This window comes from Hypanus sabinus, chromosome 26 (assembly GCF_030144855.1).
Source record: "Hypanus sabinus isolate sHypSab1 chromosome 26, sHypSab1.hap1, whole genome shotgun sequence".
NCBI classification, from domain to species: Eukaryota; Metazoa; Chordata; class Chondrichthyes; order Myliobatiformes; family Dasyatidae; genus Hypanus; species Hypanus sabinus.
The window spans coordinates 35,445,860-35,467,319 of NC_082731.1; the positions used below are offsets into that span (position 1 = coordinate 35,445,860).

The window sequence follows — 21,460 nt, forward strand, 5'->3', positions numbered from 1 at the left end:
CTGTCCTCCCTTTATACGCCCAACTGTTGCTGAGTCATCAGAGAATTTCTGCAGATGACATGACTCTGCGTTGTGTCTAAAGTCTGAGGTATATCGGGTAAACAGGAAGGGAGCCAGTACCTTCTGAGGGGTCCCAGTGCTGCTCATAGCCATGTCTGACACACAGCTCGGAAGCCGCACAAACTGTGGTCTGCCAGTCAGGTAGTCCGTTATCCAGGATACAATGGAAGTGCCATCCTGCATGGGACGGAGGTTTTCCCCAGCAATGACCCATCACAGAATATCTCTCTGGTGCTCCCCTCTCCCTTCCCCTTTTCCCAACTGTGATTCCCCCTCTCCCTGCCCCCTTCCCACTCTGAGCCCACAATAGAGACCCAGATCAGAATCAGGTTTATCATCACTCACACGTTCTGAATTTTGTTTTGTGTAGCAGCAGTACAAGTCAAGTCACTTTTATTGTAATTTCGACCATAACTGCTGGTACAGTGCACAGTAAAAATGAGACAATGTTTTTTCAGGACCATGGTATTACATAACACAGTACAAAAACTAGACTGAACTATGTAAAAACAACAGAGAAAGCTACATTAGATGACAGACCTACCCAGGACTGTGTAAAGTGCACAAAATAGTTCAGTCATTACAATAAATAATAAACAAGACAATAGGGCAGTAAGGTGTCAGTCCAGGCTCTGGGTGTTGAGGATTCTGATAGCTTGGGGGAAGAAACTGTTACGTAGTCTGGTTGTGAGAGCCCGAATGCTTCGGAGCCTTTTCCCAGATGGCAGGAGGGAGAAGAGATTGTATGAGGGGTGCATGGGGTCCTTCATAATGCTGTTTGCTTTGCGGATGCAGTGTGTAGTGTAAATGTCCGTAATGGCGGGAAGAGAGACCCCGATGATCTTCTCAGCTGACCTCACTATCCGCTTCAGGGTCTTGTGATCCGAGATGGTGCATTTTCCGAACCAGGCAGTGACTCAGCTGCTCAGGATGCTCTCAGTACAACCCCTGTAGAATGTGATGAGGGGGGTGGGAGATGGACTTTCCTCAGCCTTCGCAGAAAGCCGAGATGCTGCTGGGCTTTCTTTGCTATGGAGCTGGTGTTGAGGGACCAGGTGAGATTCTCCGCCAGGTGAACACCAAGAAATTTGGTGCTCTTCATGATCTCTACCGAGGAGCCGTCAATGTTCAGCGGGGAGTGCAATATATAAAATCATTACAGTACTGCGCAAAAGTCTAGCGCACCGTAGCAATATATAAATGCCTAAGGCTTTTTGCACAGTACAAAGTAGAAATTCACTCTTATAAATGGGTTCCCTCTGTTTTACAGGGCTGAGCTGGCAATGCAGGCTCCATCAACTCCACTGCATATCCACTGTACCAGGTACATAAATATTCTCCCTCTTTAACGAGGGACTCTCGATCTGCAGAATGCTGCTTGGAGGCAAAGCTTTGTGCGTTTACATAATACATGTTTGTTTCTGTTCGCCTGCTTCAAACAGGTAGCAAGCCATGCCAAACTGCAAGGTTTGGCAGCCAGCCGGATCTGCTGAGAAAGAGAAGCTATCATTATGATCAGAGGGTAATTTGCAAAAAAAAAAGGCTGCACGGGGCTGTGAGCTCAGTCAGCTCAGTCAGAGCCACAAGCCTCCCCTGTCATCAAGGACATCTTCAGCATCTGCGGGCGAAAGTGCCTTGTTAGGGAGAGAGAGGTCAGAGGAGAACGGCCAGACTGGTTCATGCCGACAGGAAGGTGACAGTAACTCAAATAACCGTGCGTTGCAACAGTGGACCCTGCAGCGGATAGTGAGGTCAGCTGAGAAGATCATCGGGGTCTCTCTTCCCGCCATCACGGACATTTACATTACACGCTGCATCCGCAAAGCAAACAGCATTATGAAGGACCCCACGCACCCCTCATACAATCTCTTCTCCCTCCTGCCGTCCGGGAAAAGGCTCTGAAGCATTCGGGCTCTCACGACCAGACTATGTAACAGTTTCTTCCCCCAAGCTATCAGACTCCTCAATACCCAGAGCCTGGACTGACACCTTGCCCTATTGTTCTGTTTATTATTTATTGTAATGCCTGCACTGTTTTGTGCACTTTATGCAGTCCTGGGTAGGTCTGTAGACTAGTGTAGCTTTTTTCTGTGTTTTTTTTACGTAGTTCAGTCTAGTTTTTGTACTGTGTCATGTAACACCATGGTCCTGAAAAACGTTGTCTCATTTTTACTGTGTACTGTACCAGCAGTTATGGTCGAAATGACAATAAAAGTGACTTGACTTGACTTGGTGTGCAGAAGAGAATCTCTGAATGCACAGCACATCAAATCTTGAGTGGACAGGCCACTGTGACAGAAGGTCACGAATGTACATTCGGTGGCCACTCTGTGATGCACAGTAATAAGGTGGCCAGTGAGGGTATGTCAGTGATAATAAACCGGATTATGAAACATCTTTCATGTCTGCCAAGAGATGCCGTCAGGGATATGGCTGCTATGTTGCCGTAATTGTGCAGTATACTCCATGGGAGATGAGATATTAATGTCAAATCACAAACACGAGAATATCTGCAGATGCTGGAAATCCAAGGCAACACACACAAAATGCTGGAGGAACACAGCAGGCCAGGCAGCGTCAATTTTTTTGGGCCTTGGCCCTTCTTCAAGACTAGAAAGGAAGGGGAGGGGGTGACGCCAGAATAAAAAGGTGGGGGGAGTGGGGGAAAGAGGCTAACTGGAAGGTGATAGGTGAAGCAACACCCTCAAAATGCTGGAGGAACTCAGCAGGCCAGGCAGCATCTATGGGAAGGAGTGAACGGTCGACGTTCCAGGCCGAGACCCTTCATCAGGACTGCAGAAACAAATACCAGTCAGGGTAAAGGAAGACGTACAAGGTGGTAGGTGATAGGTGAAATCAGGAGAGGGAGAGCCAGTGAAGTAAAGATCTGGGAAGTTGATTGATGAAAGTGATAAAGGACAGGAGAAGGGGGAATCTGATTGGAGAGGATAGGAGATCACAGAAGAAAGGGAAGGGGGAGGAGCACCATAGGGAGGTGATGGGCAGGTAAGCAGATAAGGTGAGAGAGGGAAATGGGAATGGGGAGCCCCCCCCCACCTCCTTTATCACTCCCCATTGCCACTTCCCTCATCACCTGCACGAAACATCCGATTGTTTACTCTTTTCCAGAGTTGCTGACTGACCCGCTGAGTTCCTCGGGCATTCTGTGTTTGTTGCCTGGATTTCTGGCATCTGCAGATTTTCCCTTGTGGGCAGTCGGTGAGGCCAGGTGGGTGGGAAAGGTCAAGGGCTGGAGCAGGTCACAGATCTGCGGCACCCAGGGACACGGGTGCAGGCTGGGGAGCCGCCACCTCACTCTTCCATCCTGATCTCCGCTGCTGTCTACGTAGAGTTCACATGTGCTCTCTCTGAGTGGGTGTGTGGGTTTCCCCCGTGTGCTTCCAGTTTCTTCCACAGTAGGTTGCCCCGGTGTGGGGGCGATCAGCCGACGGGAGCTGACGGGATGACGGGGATGAAGGGAGAACAGGTTACGAAGAAAATTCACTCACAAAATGCCGGAGAAATCTCAGTCAGCCCTGCAGCATCGCAGAAGGAAACAGACACTCAACATGTTGGATCGAGATCATTAGGAGATAGTAGGAATGGAAAGGAGAAATAAAATGTATGTCAGCCTGGGAGATCCAGACAACTAAGGCAGACAGAGTGAAGATGCTCAGTAACAACAGTCTGTGTCTAGCCCAGGCATGGGCAAACTACGGCCCGGGGGCCATATGCGGCCCGTTAAGCTTTTTAATCCGGCCCGCAGAACTTGATGAAATTATATTAATAAACCTTGTTAACGTTTTTTCCCCCGCAATTCTGGCGTTTTCCCAATAGATGACGCACTCTATATACATTTGTGGCGACCCATTTCCTAGCACATCCGAACCAGCTCACAATTAGCCAGCGTTCCGGCTAAGGGAGATAGCCTGCGAACACAGAGCTTTGGAGCCTCTGCGCCACGGGTGGCAGGTTGAGGGAGGCTTAAAAGTGAGGCTGGGGATTTCGAATAAAGTTTTTTTTCTTCGACTGCAGTTACCGACTCCGTGTTGTAATTTTAGCGCTGCATGTAGCACACCGCTACACATTGACCTTTGTTGAGGTGCAGCGTATTACTCCACATTTGCGCTTTACTCTTTGTTCGGCTCGACCTATTTGTGTGAACAGGCGTTCAGCGTCATGAACATCAACAAAGCCAGCCACAGATCCAAGTTAACTGACCAACACCTCAGATCCATCCTGAGAATCGCCACAACAAAACTAAATCCAGACTTTGATGCGCTGGCTAAAAAGGGAGACCAACAACACTGTTCCCACTGAAATTAAAAATAAGTTTCTTCGTTGTCTTATGTAAAAAATGCATTTGAAAATATTTTTCTCAATAAGCCTTACATGTTACATGTCATTTCTGTTAAGTGATGGGCATGAGTAGTGTGCAGGTGCACGTACGTTCTCAAAATAAAAAATGCGCTCCAGATCAAATAACGCGCTCTGCATACTGGCGCGCTGTCACTGTTCTGTCTTTGTGCTGGTCGTTGTTGAGTTTTGGCACAGGGGACAATTGAATAAGAAGGAGCAGGACAAGTAGACCTGCATCTCCTACCGTTTTTGAAATAAAGACAGTCAGGAGGAGAGTGATGATGATAATATCTTGAAGGATAACAGAATTTTCAGTGCTTTAAAATAATAACTGTTACTATTAAAAAAAGCTGTATTTTATTCATTTAATTTTCAGTGTTTTAAAAGTCATTTCAATAAATAGCTAAATACCATGGGACTTCAAAGACAGATATTTTGTTGTAATGCATTTGTTCATTTTCAATTGAAATTAAAGCAAATGTTTTCTACTTATCCCATGATATTTTATTTTCTCTTATGAGGTGTATTACCAAAACACTCCGTCCATCTGCTCCAGGTCCGGCCCCCCTGTCAAATTTTAGAACCCTTTGTGGCCCGCAAGTCAAAAAGTTTGCCCACCCCTGGTCTAGCCACACTCATGTAGAGGATGCAACAGTGGGAGCACTAAGCGCCATAAGAACTTCACTACCAACCTCCAACCAGCTCTCAAATTTACTCAGTCCACTTCCAACTCCATCCTCTTTCTCAAACTCTGACTCCATCTCGGGAAACAGATTATCCAACAGCATCTATGACAAACCCGCTAACACCCACATCGACATTGATTACACCCTCTATTGTCACTTGCAGAGATGTCATGACTTGACCAGCATTACAAAATCTCTTCTGTTGACATGATGAGATAAATTGAATTGACTTTATTTCTTACGTCCTTCACACACACGAGGTGCAAAACTCTTTACATTGCATCTCCATCTGAATGCACAATGTGCACATTATAGTAATTTGTAATAAATAGTATGTACAGTAAGATATATAACAGGACAGTCAGTTTAGCTTAGAAATTGTATCAACATGAATTAATCAGTCTGATGGCCTGGTGGAATAAGCTATCCTAGTGCCAGTTGGTCCTGGCTTTAATGCTGCGGTGCCATTTCCCGGATGGTAGCGGATGGAACAGTTTGTGGTTGGGGTGACTCGGATCCCCAATGATCATCCTTCACACACCTGTTGCTGTAAATGTCCTGAATACTGGGGGGAGGTTCACATCCACAGATCTCCCAATCCAGGAGATCTGAGATGTCCTCTCTGTTTCAGAACACAGTCCTTCCTCCCCTCTGCTATTGATGGCCCCCACCAGGACCACCAGGCTCTGGGACAGCTTCTTCCACCAGGCCATCGGACTGATGAACTCACGCTGACACAGTTGTATTACTAAGCCGTATTGACCGCATTTCCTCCAGGCAGAACAGGGTAGAGTTCTTCCTGGTCCTAACTTACCACCCCGCCAGCCTACGGAGTTTGGAGTTTAAAGTACAATTACTACCAAAGTGTGAGGTTCATCCATTACAGGCAGCCACAAAACAAGAAACCCGAAAAAACACGATTTAAATAAAAACAACACCCAATGCGCAGACAGAAAAAAAAAATCATGAACCTGGTGGCGTGGGACCTAAAGCTCCTGTACTACTTTCCTGACGGCAACAGTGAGAAGAGAACACGGCCCAGATGATGAGGGTCCTTGATAATGGAAGCTGCTTTCTTGTGGCAGTGCTTCTTGGTGATCTCCTCCGTGGTAGGGAGTGCTTTTCCTGTGATACTCCAAGCCTTATACAATATAGATCAGATGGGATAAAGTGAGGATTTCCACCCTGTGTTTTATGCCATGGAACAATACTAGTATAGGAGCAAAGAGGTCCTTCTGCAGTTGTACAGGGTCCTGGTGAGACCACACCTGGAATATTGTGTTCAGTTTTGGTCTCCAAATTTGAGGAAGGACATTCTTGCTATTGAGGGAGGGCAGCGTAGGTTCACTAGGTTAATTCCCGGGATGGCGGGACTGTCATATGTTGAAAGATTGGAGCGACTGGGCTTGTATACACTGGAATTTAGAAGGATGAGAGGGGATTTGATTGAAACATATAAGATTATTAAGGGATTGGACACGCTAGAGGCAGGAAACATGTTCCCGATGTTCGGGGAGTCCAGAACCAAAGGCCACACTTTAAGAATAAGGGGTAGGCCATTTAGAACGGAGTTGAGGAAAAACTTTTTCACCCAGAGAGTGGTGGATCTATGGAATGCTCTACCTCAGAAGGCAGTGGAGGCCAATTCTCTGGATGCTTTCAAGAAAGAGTTAGATAGAGCTCTTAAAGATAGTAGAGTCAAGGGATATGGGGAGAAGGCAGGAATGGGGTACTGATTGTGTACGATCAGCCATGATCACATTGAATGGTGGTGCTGGCTCGAAGGGCTGAATGGCCTACTCCCGCACGTATTGTCTATAGAAGGGGGCAGGGGTCCGTGGACAAGTTTGGAAAACCCTGGACTGAACAGTGTGTATGCATTATACATGATTCCTGGTATCCGAGGAAAATGCCGTAGCGTTGAGATCTTGGAGAAGTGAAAGAATGGTATTTAGCAGTCAGTGAGATTAATTCATGGAGCATATTTAAAGATGAGAATTTTAAGGAACCCTTGGAAATTTGATTGCAGGCCAAAACTGATACTTGAGAACGGCCACCAGAATTTATGCTTTATACAAAATTTTGTCAGCAAGAAAGGGCAAGGTAATATACTGACCAGCTCAGCCCCTACTTTTGAATTATACAGTACAGTGCAAAAGTCTTAGATAGATAGATATACAATATATATATATACACTCATATCATATGTGAGTGATGAATCTGATATGGGTCTCTATTGTTGACAGAGTGGGAAGGGGTCAGGAAGAGGGGAATCCTGGTTGGGGAAAAGGGAAAGGGAGAGGGTGGCATGAGAGAGACAGTCTGTAAGGATCAATAAATCAATTGTTTGAAATCAAATGACTTTGGTGTCTCACGGCTAGGAGTCTCTGCTCCTGCGCCACCCCCATCCCTGGCACTCCTATTCTGCCACCTGTCCTACACCTCCCTCATGGCGCTCCACCCTCGCCATTCCCAACGTCCTTTGCTCCTCCTGCCAGATTTACTGACTTGGTCTCTGTTCCACAAATATAGTACTGTACGCTATAGAAATACGCATGTGCCTGAGACTTTTGCACTGTACTCTAGTTGTAGCAAATTGCAGGTTATCAACATCAAAGAAAGTTATGCTGTAAATGAATAAACAAATAAAATGTCAAACGCTGTTTTTCTCCTTGCATCATGGCATTTTGAACTCATAATATTCAGTAGTTGTGCATTTTTAAACTGAACTTCTGGTGCCAATTTTTTTTCTAAACAGGAACATTATTAGTTTTAATATTCGTATCACAGAGATCAAAATTTAAAACTGTCGTTTTCTAATTTACATCACATCTGTCGTCCTTTTAATTAGAGTTAGGAGATTGATTTGACATCGTGGTGCCGCTGACCAGTGTTATTCACAGTAGAATTAGGAGAACAAACAATTATCACAAGAAGCAGCACTGATTTGACAGTCACATTAATAAATATTATCACAGCTCTTCCACTCCAGAGCCCATTTTCTAGACGGGAACTAATGTCAGAGTCCATCATTAACTGCCAACGCTAATTCCAACTGTGTCTGTGCAGAACTGACTGAACAGGCCAGTAGAGGACTCCAGATACCTGGAAACCATTTTATAGTTTGTAAAAAATCTGACAATGCGAGAACACATTCAAATCATCTAGTCTATGTTATACCATAAGACAAAGGGGCAGATTTAGGCCACTCAGCCCATCAAGTCCAACCTACTTAATTACAACACCTTATCTTGCTGTAAATGTTAGTCAGTTAGCTAATTTCTGACAAAGGAGTCTTCTAAAGCCAGTGTATCAGCCAAGAGAATTTGTCAGTCTAACACAAAGTTCTATAGATGTGTGGTGGAGAGCGGTGGCATCACAGCGTGGCGCTGGATCACCAATTTTGATCTGGCATCGATACCAGAGCACCCAGAGGACACCCCTGCACACATGGGGGGGGGGGGATGTACAAACGCCTGACAGACAGCGGCGGGAAATGTCTTACAGACACCTTCCTGTCAAAGCCAGCAAGGAAAAGAACCTCAAGGTCAAAAATTTACTTCAAACTTTGATGAAATAATCTGTATGGATTGTACGCAAAATAAAGTTTTTCACTGTACCTCAGTACATGTGACAATAATAATCCAATTTCTCTGCTGCTTTGGCAGTTCTCCCCCACCCACCACCCCACCTCACCTCCTCCACATTCAGGTGGAAATTTTCTTAATTTTCCTCAGTTTTACCATCCTTTCTATATTTACTCCCAACACAGAACATTGAATATTAACAACAATGCACAAATCTAAAATTGTTCGCGTCATCGTGAGACGTGCATCATGCAGGGTTGGTTTGAGTTGTCCTCTGACTCGTTTGCAAACGTTCCGTCACCCCGTGAGGAGACATCGTCAGCGCGCTGTTGATCTGTGGCACGTCCTCCCAATGCTTGGCCTTCTTCGGAGGAGGCACCACAAATTAACAGCGCGCTTTCAAGTGAATCGGAGAACAATTCAAGCCAACCATCAACCACCCAAGCTACACATTTTCTAGATTATGTCCAGCACTTAATATGTTTTCTTCAGAACGTCCGTCCAGCTGAGGACTGAGCAGGATTTTCCTACAGGCATAAGACCATAAGGCCAAAAGATATAGGAGCAAAGTTAGGCTCTTCGGCCTGTTGGGTCTGAAACGCCATTTCATCATGGCTGATCCATTTCCCTCTCGGGCCCAATCTCCTGCCTTCCCCACCGTCTCCCTTCATGCCCTAACTCATCAAGAATCTTTCAACCACTGCCTTAAATATACTCAATGACTTGGCCTCCACCGCATTCTATGGCAACAAATTCCACAGATTCACCATTCTCTGGCCAAAGAAATTTCTCACCTCTGTTCCAAATGGATGTTCCTTTACTCCGAGGCTGTTCTCTGGTCTTAGACTCCCCCCACCATAGGAAACATCCTCTCCAAATCTACTCTGTCGAGGCCTTTCAGCATTCGATATGCTTGTTAAGCTGAGAGAAACTGACCAACCGTGGACAACAAGGAAGTTCTGCTCGTGGGCACTCTTGCTAAATAATAAATAGCAGACTCTCAGAGGTGGTTCATAAGCACAGTATTTAACATCGACAGTTTACTACACTAAATGCAAGCTTAAAGTCCACAGTATATTAAGTATCGTCTATAGACCACTCCCCGCTGAACATCGACGGCTCCTCAGTAGAGATCGTTAACAGCACCAAGTTTCTTGGTGTTCACCTGGCGGAGAATCTCACCTGGTCCCTCAACACCAGCTCCATAGAAAAGAAAGCCCAGCAGCGTCTCTACTTTCTGCGAAGGCTGAGGAAAGTCCATCTCCCACCTCCCCCCCCATCCTCATCACATTCTACAGAGGTTGTATTGAGAGCATCCTGAGCAGCTGCGTCACTGCCTGGTTCGGAAATTGCACCATCTGGGATCGCAAGACCCTGCAGAGAATAGTGAGGTCAGCTGAGAAGATCATCGGGGTCTCTCTTCCCGCCATTACGGACATTTATTCTACACGCTGCATCCACAAGGCAAACAGCATTATGAAGGACCCCATGCACCCCTCATACGAACTCTTCTCCCTCCTGCTGTCTGGGAAAAGGCACTGAAACATTCAGGCTCTCATGACCAGACTACGTAACGGTTTCTTCCCCCAAGCTATCAGACTCCTCAATACCCAGAGCCTGGACTGACACCAACTTACTGCCCTATTGTCTTGTTTATTATTTATTGTAATGCCTGCACTGATTTGTGCACTTTATGCAGTCCTGGGTAGGTCTGTAGTCTAGTGTAGTTTTTTTTCTGTGTTGTTTTTTACATAGTTCAGTCTAGTTTTTGTACTGTGTCATGTAACACCATGGTCATGAAAAAACGTTGTCTCGTTTTTACTGTGTACTGCACCAGCAGTTATGGTCGAAGTGACAATAAAGTGACTTGACTTGACTAAAGAGGGTTTTTATATTACAGATATAACAGATCTTAGTCTTACCCTTTCCCTAAATTAACTGAAGTGTTAATGGGATGGTGTAGGGTAACTTGTCAGATGTGAGACTGTCCCCAGCTACCGCAAACATTGGAGCGACTTCCCCAGTAATGTGACGAACTGAGACCGAGGGCTTGGGCCTACTCCCGGGATTTCAATCTAAGGACTCAGTCTGGTTCGGAATGCTGTGTTGTTGCTTGCTCTCGTTGTTTGCATGATTTGTTTTTTTTTCCCTCTCTGTGCACATTGGGGTGTTGGTCTTTTTTTAAATTGGGTTCTTCCGGGTTCCTTGCTTCGTGGCTGCCTATAAGTAAACAAATCTTAAGGTTGCATAACTTTGATAATAAACGTATTTTAAATCTGATTCTTTGTTTGAAGGCACTGAAGCTCTGTGAAAAGCTTACTTTGCTTGAAGTCCGTACAGATAATTTCACAATAATATTTTGCAACGAGGTAGGTCAAAGGAAAACTCAAGCACACCTGCATATAGAGAGAAGGTGCTAATACTGTCTGATTGGTACAAGAACCACAAACTATCACTCAGCGTTTAGAAGACAAAAGAAATGATCCTTGACTTCAGGAAGACAAGAGGTGCCGAGCAAAGCCAGCTATTTGCAGATGGTGAGGCAGTGGAAAGGGTCTCCAGTTTCAAGTGTTTTGGGGATGAACATCACCGAGGAGTTCTCTTGGTCCGTCAACACAAACTCGATAGTAGGGAAAGGCACAACAGCGCCTATCCCACCTGAGGTGCTCAAGGAGAGCTAACTCACCCCCCAAAGTCGGCCAACTTTTATCAATGCGTGACAGAGAGCGTACTGACATACAGAATGACTGTGTGGGATCCAGCTACAGCAAGACAGAACCTAAAGCACTCAATAGATTAGGGCGGCTCAGCACAATACCAGGACTCAACTACCAGTCCCCTCTCGATGCTTACGGCACATTCGAAACATCATTAAAGATCCATCCCACCCTGGACACCCTCTGTTCAATCTCCTGCCATCTGGTAGGAGATCCAGAAATGTCTTAGCCAAGACAGTAAGACTACAAAACAGCTTCTACCCGAGGGCTGCTGTATAACTGTGTAATGCTACAGCCCGGCTTACCAATGGCCTTTGACTGTTATGGGCTACCAAAGTCACTTGTCGCATGTAAATATGAGATGTTTTTTTTAATCAAGCCTTACCGCATAAATTGTAAATATCTGTTTTGCATGGCCTGGAGGCGCAATGAAATCTCTTTTGGCAATGACGATAATGTCCTACTCTGTTCTTCTGTAACAGAATCTTTCATATTAAGCTGCAGAATCATCTGCAGCTTAATGTGAAAAAGACTAAGGAGCTGGTGGTGGACCTGAGGAGGGCTAAGGCACCGGTGACCTCTGTTTCCATCCAAGGGGTCAGTGTGGACATGGTGGAGGATTACAATTACCTGGGGATATGAACTGACAATAAACTGGACTAGTCAATGAACACTGAGCCTGTCTACAAGAAGGGTCAGAGCCGTCTCTATTTCCTGAGGAGACTGAGGTCCTTTAACATCTGCCGGACGATGCTGAGGATGTTCTACGAGTCTGTGGTGGCCAGTGCTATCACGTTTGCTGTTGTGTGCTGGGGCAACAGGCTGAGGGTAGCAGAAACCAACAGAATCAACAAACTCATTTGTAAGGCCAATGATGTTGTGGGGGTGGAACTGGACTCTCTGACGGTGGTGTCTGAAAAGAGGATGCTGTCCAAGTTGCATGCCATCTTGGACAATGTCTCCCATCCACTCCATAATGTACTGGTTAGGCACAGGAGTACATTCAGCCAGAGACTCGTTCCACCGAGATGTAACACTGAGTGTCATAGGAAGTCATTCCTGCCTGTGGCCATCAAACTTTACAACTCCTCCCTCGGAATGTCAGACACCCTGAGCCAATAGGCTGGTCCTGGACTAATTTTCACTTGGCATTATTTACTTATTATTATTTAATTATTTATGGTTTTATTTTGCGATAGTTCTACACTGTTCTTGGTTGGTGCGACTGTAACGAAACCCAATTTCCCTCGGGATCAATAAAGTATGTCTGTCTGTCTGTGGGCTGTTGTGCAGCTGTGTAATGCTACAGCCCGGCTTACCAATGGCCTTTGACTGTTATGGACTATCAAAGTCACTTGTCGCATGTAAATATGGGATGTTTTTTGAATCAAGCTGTACCGCATGAATTGTAAATATCTATTTTGCAAGGCCTGGAGGAGCAATGAAATCTCTTTCGGCAATGACAATAACATTCTACTCTATTCTTTTGAATGCAGAATACAGAAAAAGGACAGAGCAAACGTGTGCAAAGCCATAGCAATATAGATCGTAAGATCAAGGGTTCATCTTATTGTATGGGGAGACTGTTCAATAGTCTTTCAAAGCACAGTAAAAGCTCCTTGAGCCTGCTGGTGCATGCTTACAGGTTTTTCTATCCTCTGCTTGATGGGAGGGGATGAAAGACAGGCGCCCGGGGTGGGATGGGCACTTGATAATATTCACTATACAAAATGCTGGTGGAACGCAGCAGGCCGGGCAGCATCTATAGGGAGAAGCACTGTCGACGTCGTGTTCCACCAGTATTTTGTGTGCGTTGCTTGAATTTCCAGCATCTGCAGATTTCCTGGTGTTTACTTGATGATGTTGCCTGCTTCACTGAGGAAGCGAAACTGCCATTAGTCAGAACTTATTCGTTATTTTTAAAACTTTCAGGGCACTTGCAGGGATTCCAGGCGTTTCTCCTACGTTATGGCCTCTGCCGCCAGGGGCACAGGTTAAGCCCACTTTACGCTGCGTGGAGTTGCTACAAGTGGAACCGGCATGCTTTGGCTGGATCTGCACCGCGTTTGAATGTAAAACTGAGGAGAGTTGGGACCTGTTCGATTTAAATGCTCTGAAGGGACCAGGTGAACTGGTCATGCACAGGTGGCACAGGATGGGTTTGGTGTGCAAGTTTGTACCATCTAGGTTCTGAATGTGGAGTTGAGAGGAATAACAGATGGCTTTGAAGTTTATGAAACCGATAATAATTTAACCAAAGACTATTTTTTCACGGCAAAACGCTGGAGGAACTCAGCAGTCCAGGCAGCATCTATGGAAACATCATTTCGGCCAAGACCCTTCATCAGTCCTGCTGGGTTCCTTCACTGTTTTGTGTGTGTTGCTTTGGATTTCCAGCATCTGCAGATTTTCTCGTGTTTGTGATACTATTTTTCAAAGTTGATTTTGCAGAGATAGGTATGAACAAATTTTAATTTCACCCATCCATCCTTTCACATTAACGCATGGCATAGAAATAAATGTATAGTCCCCTTCAGAGCTAGAGATGAAAGACAACTGGGTGGCCTCAGCAAGGGGAATGTTTCTCAATCAAATTCAATTCTGACTGAACATTAGGCTGCCTGGCCTCTCTGAAATGGATTAGGCTGAAATGGATTAAGTTAAATCTTTGACTTAATTTAATCAAGATAATTCAATGATTCAATGGTTCCATTTAATATCAGAGAATGTACACAGTACACAACCTGAAATTTTTACTCTTCACAGACATCCACAAAACAGAGAGAAAAGTCCCCCGCAGAATGAATGACAGAAAAATGTTAGAAACCCAAAGCCCCCCTCCCTGTCCCACGCACAAACAACAGCAAAAGCATCAGCACTCCCCCCTCCCACAAACCCAAGCAATAGGAAGCCATTGTCTGCCTGCACTGCACTTTCTCTGTAACAGTGACATTTTATTCTGCATTCTGTTATTGCTTTCCCTTGTGCTACATCAATGCACTGTTGTTATGTAATGATCTGTATGGATAGCATGCAAAACAAAGTATTTTTCCCCACTCCACTGTACCTCACTTAATGTGACAATAATAAATGCATTTACTAGTTTTATTGTTGTGGTGCATCTGGTACAGATGCTTTTAAATTAATTTAGAGGGCTTTCCTGGATATTAATTCAGCACCAATAAAGCCCAAGTCAACACTCGTCATCCTCATTATGTGCCATGATGTCCAGCATAGGCGATCATGGTCTATGACCGTGATTGTTCTTGGCAAATTTTTCTACAGAAGTGGTTTAAGACCATATAGGAACAGAAGTAGGCCCTTCAGCCCATCAAGTCTGCTCCACAATTCAAACATGGACTGATCCAATTCTTCCAGTCATCCCCACTCCCCTGCTTTCTCCCCGTACCCTTTGATGCCCTGGCTAACAAGAACCTGTCTCTGGCTTAAGTCCACTCAGTGACTTGGCCTCCACAAACGCTTGTGACAACAAATTCCACGGATTTACCGCCCTCTGACTAAAGTAATTTCTCCGCATCTCAGTTCCAAAAGGACGTCCTTCAATCCTGAAGTCGTGCCCTCTTGTCCTAGAATCCCCTACCATGGGAAATAACTTTGCCATATCTAATCTGGTCAGGCCTTTTAACATTTTGAATATTTCTATGAGATTCCCCCTCTTTGTCCCAAACTCCAGGGAATACAGCCCAAGAGCTGCCAGATATTCCTCATATGGTAACCCTTTAATTCCTGGAATCATTCTCATGAACCTGCTCTGAACCCTTTCCAATGTCAGTCTATTCTTTCTAAAATAAGGAGCCGAAAGCTACAAATAATTCTCCAAGTGTGGTCTCATGAGTGCCTTATAGATCCTCAACATCACATCCCTTCTCTTATATTCTATACCTCTAGAAATGATTGCCAACATTGCATTCACCTTCTTCACCACCAACTCAACCTGGAGGTTAACCTTTAGGGTATCTTGCACAAGGACTCCCATGTCCTTTTGCATCTCTGCATTTCAAATTCTCTCCCCATCTAAATAATAGTCTGCCCATTTATTTCTTCCACCAAAGTGCATGACCATACACTTCCCAAAATTGTATTTCACTTGCCACTTCTTTGCCCTTTCCCCTAAACTATCTAAGTCTCTCTGCAGGCTCTCTATTTCTGCAACACTACTCACTCCTCTACCTATCTTTGTACCAGCGGCAAATTTCTAGCCCCAAATCCATTAATATTGTAGTCCAAGTCATTGACATACATTGTAAAAAGCAGTGGTTCCAACACTGACCCCTGTGGAACTCCACTGGTAACCAGCAGCCAGCCAGAATAGGATCGTTTTATTCCCACTTTCTGTTTTCTACCGACCAGCCAATGCTCCACCCACGCTAGAAACTTCCCTGTAATTCCATGGGCTCTTATCTTGCTAAGCAGCCTCATGTGCAGTGCCTTGTCAAAGGCCTTCTGAAAATCCAAGCACACACATCTACTGCATCTCCTTTGTCTACCCTGCTTACAATTTCTGTAAAGAATTGCAGTAGGTTTGTCAGGCAGGATTTTTCTTTCGGGAAAATATGCTGGCTTTGGCCTATCAAGATCGTCCATTTTATTCCTTATGCTGCGTGCATTCAAATACAATACCCTCAGTCTTGTATTTGTTGCTTTCTGTTTTAACTGAACCATGTCTCTATTGCCCAGTACCTCATGCCACTTGCTGTGATTATGCCTCATCTCCTGCCTGTCCTTCCTATAATCTCTGTTGCACACTATCTTTGATTTATTTCTGTTTTCCCCTTCCTCAGCCCTATCACTCTGGTTCTCATCCAAATTAGTTTAAACCCTCCCTAACAGCACTATTAAATGTGCCCGCTAGGTTATTGGACCCCTTTGGGTTCAGGTGAAACCCATCCTTTTTGTACAGGTCCTGCCTCCCCAGGAAGAGGCCCCAATGATCCAGGAATGTGAAGCCCTGCCTTCTACACCAGTCTTTCAGCCACACGTTAATATGCCTGATCATGCTATTCCTGCACTCGCTAGTACGTGGCACAGGCAGCAATCCTGAGATTACTACCCTGGAGGTCCTGCCTTTCAGCTTCCTAACTAACTTCCTTAATTCTCTCTTCAGGACCACTGCCATTGCCTTCTTCTGGGCAACGTCTTTTCAAGAGGGGTGACCCAGCCATGATCAGTACTCTTCAGAGATTGTCTGCCTGGCGTCAGTGGTCACAGAACCAGGAGTTCTGATCTGTACCGGCTGCTCATACGGCCGTCCACCACCTGCTCCCATGGCTTCACGTGACCCTGATCAGGGGCTAAACAGATGTGACACCGAGGGTGACCTACAGGGTAACAGAGGGAAGAAGCACCTTATACCTCCTTCAGTAGAGATGTATCTCCACCCCGCCACGCAAAGTCAAGAGTAGCACACAGAAAATGCAGGAGGAACTCAGCAGGTCAGACAGCATCCATTGGAAGGAATAAAGAGTCTGTGCTCCTCTACGGGACTTTTTATTCCTCTCCATAGATGCTGCCTGACCTGCTGAGTACCTCCAGGATTTTGTGTTACTCTGGATTGTCAACATCTCTCACGCAGAATCTCTTGTGTTTATAAAGTTCAAGTTAATTGTGGCTTAACGTGAGGAATTATTGTAAGAGAATGAGATTAATTTACTTGTCACACATACATCGAAACAGACAGTGAAACATGTCAAATCAAATGAGCGAGGATTCTGCTAACCACTACGCTACCTTGTGTAACAGTAAAAATGCAATTTTGCTGACACAATGGGAAGTTACAGAAACAAGCTTAAACAAACTACAAAAAGAATTGAAGCAACACACACAAAATGCTGGAGGGACTCAGTCGACCAGACATCATCTGTAGAAAAGAGTAAATAGTTGACATTTTGGGCCGAGACACTTCACCAGGACTGGGGAAAAAAAAGATGAGAATTTAGAACAAGAAGGAAGAAGTAAAAGGTGGCAGGAGATAGGTGAAACTGGAAGGGGGGAGGGGTGAAGTACAGAGCTGGGAAGTTGATTGGAGAAAGAGCTAAAAGTCTGGAGAAGGAGGAATCTGATAGGAGAGGGTAGAAGATCATGGAAGAAAGGGAAGGGGTTAGGAACACCAGAGGGAGGCGATGGGCGATGAGGTGAGAGATGAAAACAGGAACGGGAATGATGAAGAGCAGGGAAGATGCAATTACCAGAAGTTTGAGAAACCGAAGTTCATCTTTGAGAAATCTCATCTTTGAGCTACAAAAATAATTGCGGTTTGCGTTAACCACCAACACGGCCGGGGATGCGCTGGGGGCATTCTGCAAGTGTGGCTACACATTCCAGCGCCAGTTCAACGCAACAGAACACACAACACCAAGCAAGCAAGACAGCCCGCAACAATGACAACAATAGAACAAATTAAGAAAACAATGGCAAAACAAACCCCTTTCCCACCCTCCAACCCCATCATACACAAAGGCTTCCAAACTCATAGAAACATAGAAAACCTGCAGGCCCTTCGGCCCATGTACCTATCTAAAAGCCTCTTAAAAGACCTTATTGTATCTGCCTCCACCACCATTGCCAGCAGCCCATTCCATGCACTCACCACTCTCTGTGTAAAAAACTTACCCCTGACATCTCCTCTGTACCTACTCCCCAGCACCTTAAACCTGTGTCCTCTTGTGGCAACCATTTCAGCCCTGGGAAAAAGCCTCTGACTATCCACACTATCAATGCCTCTCTTCATCTTGTACACCTCTGTCAGGTCACCTCTCATCCTCCTTCGCTCCAAGGAGAAAAGGCCGAGTTCGCTCAACCTATTCTCATAAGGCACGCTCCCCAATCCAGGCAACATCCTTGTAAATCTCCTCTGCATCCTTTCTATGGCTTCCACATCCTTCCTGTAGTGAGGGACCAGAACTGAGCACGGTACACCAAGTGGGGTCTGACCAGGGTCCTATATATCTGCAACATTACCTCTCAGCTCCTAAATTCAATTCCACATTGATGAAGGTCAATACACCGTACGCCGTCTTAACCACAGAGTCAACCTGCTCAGCTACTTTGAGTGTCCTATGGACTTGGACCCCAAGATCCCTCTGATCCTCCACACTGCCAAGAGTCTTACCATTAATACTATATTCTGCCATCATATTTGAATTCAGGACAAGCCACCCCGAGTTCTTGACCCTGGTCTCTCAAACTCAGAGACATACTCTCTAATTCACAGTCATAACTTAAAATAATAAATCAATTGTGCAAAAAGTTGATCTATTAATAGATAATACAAAAGTAATCAGTTGATTTGAGATATCAGATATGCACGTTACATGCATTTATTTGAAACAAATCCAAGTTCTGTTCACGGTCATTAAACTGCACACACTGCCAAGAAGGCCCACCAGCGCCTTCCTGAGAAAGCTGAAGAAATTTGGCCTGTCCCCTAAAACCCTCACTAATTTTTATAGGTGCACCATAGAAAGCATTCTTCTAGGGTGCATCACAACCTGGTATGGAAGTTGTCCTGTCCAAGACCGGAAGAAGCTGCAGAAGATTGTGAACCTAGCCCAGCACATCACACAAACCAATCTTCCATCCTTGGACTCACTTTACACCGCACGCTGTCGGAGCAGTGCTGCCAGGATAATCAAGGACATGACCCACCCAGCCAACACACTTTTTGTCCCTCTTCCCTCCGGGAGAAGGTTCAGGAGCTCGAAGTTTCGTATGGCCAGATTTGGGAACAGCTTCTTTCCAACTGTGATAAGACTGCTGAACAGATCCCGACCCGGATCTGGGCCGTACCTTCCAAATATCCAGACCTGACTTGCAATACCTTACTTTACCTTTTCTATTTTCTAATTATGATTTATAATTTAAATTTTTATTATATTTACTTCAATTTGTACTTCAGGGAGCGCAAAGTGCAGAATCAAATATCGCTGTGATGATTGTATGCTCTAGTATCAACTGTTTGGTGACAATAAAGTAAAGTGTACTTCCAAATGAAATAAAGTTCCTCTGGACCAAGGTGTACAACTCACACAAAACACAAAGTAATATTACCACAAATAAAAAGGTGCATTTATGACACAAGGTAAAAGGAATGGTATAATGCTACTGGTGCTATATACATGATGAGACATGGATGGTGGCAGGGAGTTCAGTAGTACAAAACTGTTCTCCATTCTAACAGTTCTTGTCCTAATGCCAGTAGGAGGTCAAAGGTTCAAAAGTTCATTTTATTGTCAAAGTCTGAGGTTTGTCTTCTCCAGATAGCCATAAAATTCAGAAAAGCATAGTAGTTGAAAGAAAGACATCAATCCCTCCCCTTGCCCTTTAGTTGTAATCCACCCCCCCCCACCCAGATGAAAAGAGAAAGGAACAAAATTTTGCAACTCCCCAACCCCTTCCTCGCACAGAAATGGAAACAGAAACAGGTCACACACAAGGAGAAACAGCAACAACAGTATCAACCCCCAAACCCCCGGCCCGCCAATCGGCAACGAGAAAGAATGGGTGAGAACACAAAAGAAACAATACAACCGATCGACGCCAATAAGAACGACAGCTAGCTTGAACTGCGGTCCAATCCATAAATCTCAGAGTGTTGATAGCATAACAAATTCGAGACCATTGGGACCCAGCAGCCCCTCCAAGGGCAGTGACGCGAGCCAGCGGCCTCTCTGAGGGCAGCGACTCGAAATGTCAAGGGATTGTTGGATGGATAGGAAGGATCATTACAATGGTCAGGGCCCTGTATACGCAGCGCTCCTGATAAATATCTCTGATGGGTAGAAGAGGAACCCTGGTGATCCTCTCAGCTGTTGCTGCATTTATAACATTTACTGTGCATCATTAGTTGCCCCAGGGGCATTTTCTTGAAGGGTTGCAACCTTCTGGAGAAGGAGGAAGATGGTCTGTGTGTATTGCATCGGGTGGAATGCATTAGAGAGAGAGAAGCCTCTGTCGGTCAGGGTCAACATTGGACGTTGCATCCTAGCTGCATAGACACACACACCTGGGCAGTACGATATGGAGAGCAAGCCATTTTCCTTGAAGTAAGCATCTCCACACATCTGACCAAGCCAAAGGAACATTAGACCAGCACCAGCCGCGTCTCAGGAGTGGCCAGTCAGCATTGAACTCAACGCGGGATTACCTTAGGGGCTCCAGCTCTGGATTTTTCCCTCGGGGTTCACACCTGAAGCATTCCCCATCAGTGGGTACGGCCACAAGGCAGCAGAGGTTTGGGATCAGAGTTTCCTTCTCCTCGATGAGCTTTCGACCACGGCTGACGAGCCCCATCTGCCTGAAGCAACTGAACTCAAGGCGCCAGTAATGGACCTTTGCCCCTTCTCCTGTCAGTAGAAACGTTTCCTCTGGGTTTAGTAGCTAAATCACACATGAATTCCAGGAGCTGGTCTTGGTTGTCAGAGGCTATTTGAGGTGCACACCATTGGGAGCATTTAACAGGTAGTGGGAGCTCATTCCCAGCTATAACAACCTTAAGGAACCTGATGGAATGCATGAAATGCAATAAAAGCTCACACTAATGTAAAATAGTTATTCATGTCCAGTTAAGTTGAGTCGAATGTCCTGCCCATTTACCAATCACCCTGCTATTTTGGCAGCTGACTATTGCTGGTTAAAAAATAACCTTAGTACACCAATTCATTCACCAGCCTGTGAAATATTCTGTATGATGTATACCTTTTAACATTCCAAAGATTCAAAGAAAGTACATTTATTGTCAAAGTATGTACACAGTATACGACTCTGAAATTCGTCTTCTCCAGATAGTCATGAAACAAAGAAAAGCAAGAACCCTGTTCAAAGAATAACATCAGCCCCCCAACGCGCAAAAGAAGAACAAATCATGTAAATGGCAGAAAAAAAAATTTCGGGGAAACAGTCCAGGAAAGTTCGGTTTCATTTCATTTCAGTTCAATCTAGCACTGTTGTTGTTCATTGACTACAAGTCACAGAGCCAGTCCACCCCGATCAAACTCAAACAAAAGAGAAACAAAAAAAATCATAATTTCACAGC

At 45.1% G+C, this 21,460-nt stretch overlaps 1 protein-coding gene across 2 annotated transcripts in view; it reads right to left on the reverse strand.

Annotated features, from left to right (window-relative positions):
- Nucleotides 1-21,460, reverse strand: part of LOC132381432 (sodium/calcium exchanger 3-like) — a 587,903-nt gene that overhangs the window by 94,908 nt on the left and 471,535 nt on the right. Inside the window, exon 1 of one of the 2 annotated variants that reach the window (XM_059950838.1) lies at nucleotides 20,573-20,917. The exons of the other annotated variant lie outside the window; for it this stretch is intronic. Coding sequence (XP_059806821.1) covers nucleotides 20,573-20,718 — 146 coding nt within the window. The 5' untranslated portion in view covers nucleotides 20,719-20,917. Of the gene's footprint in view, nucleotides 1-20,572; nucleotides 20,918-21,460 lie in introns of those variants that run through there. 2 annotated transcript variants of the gene reach the window in all.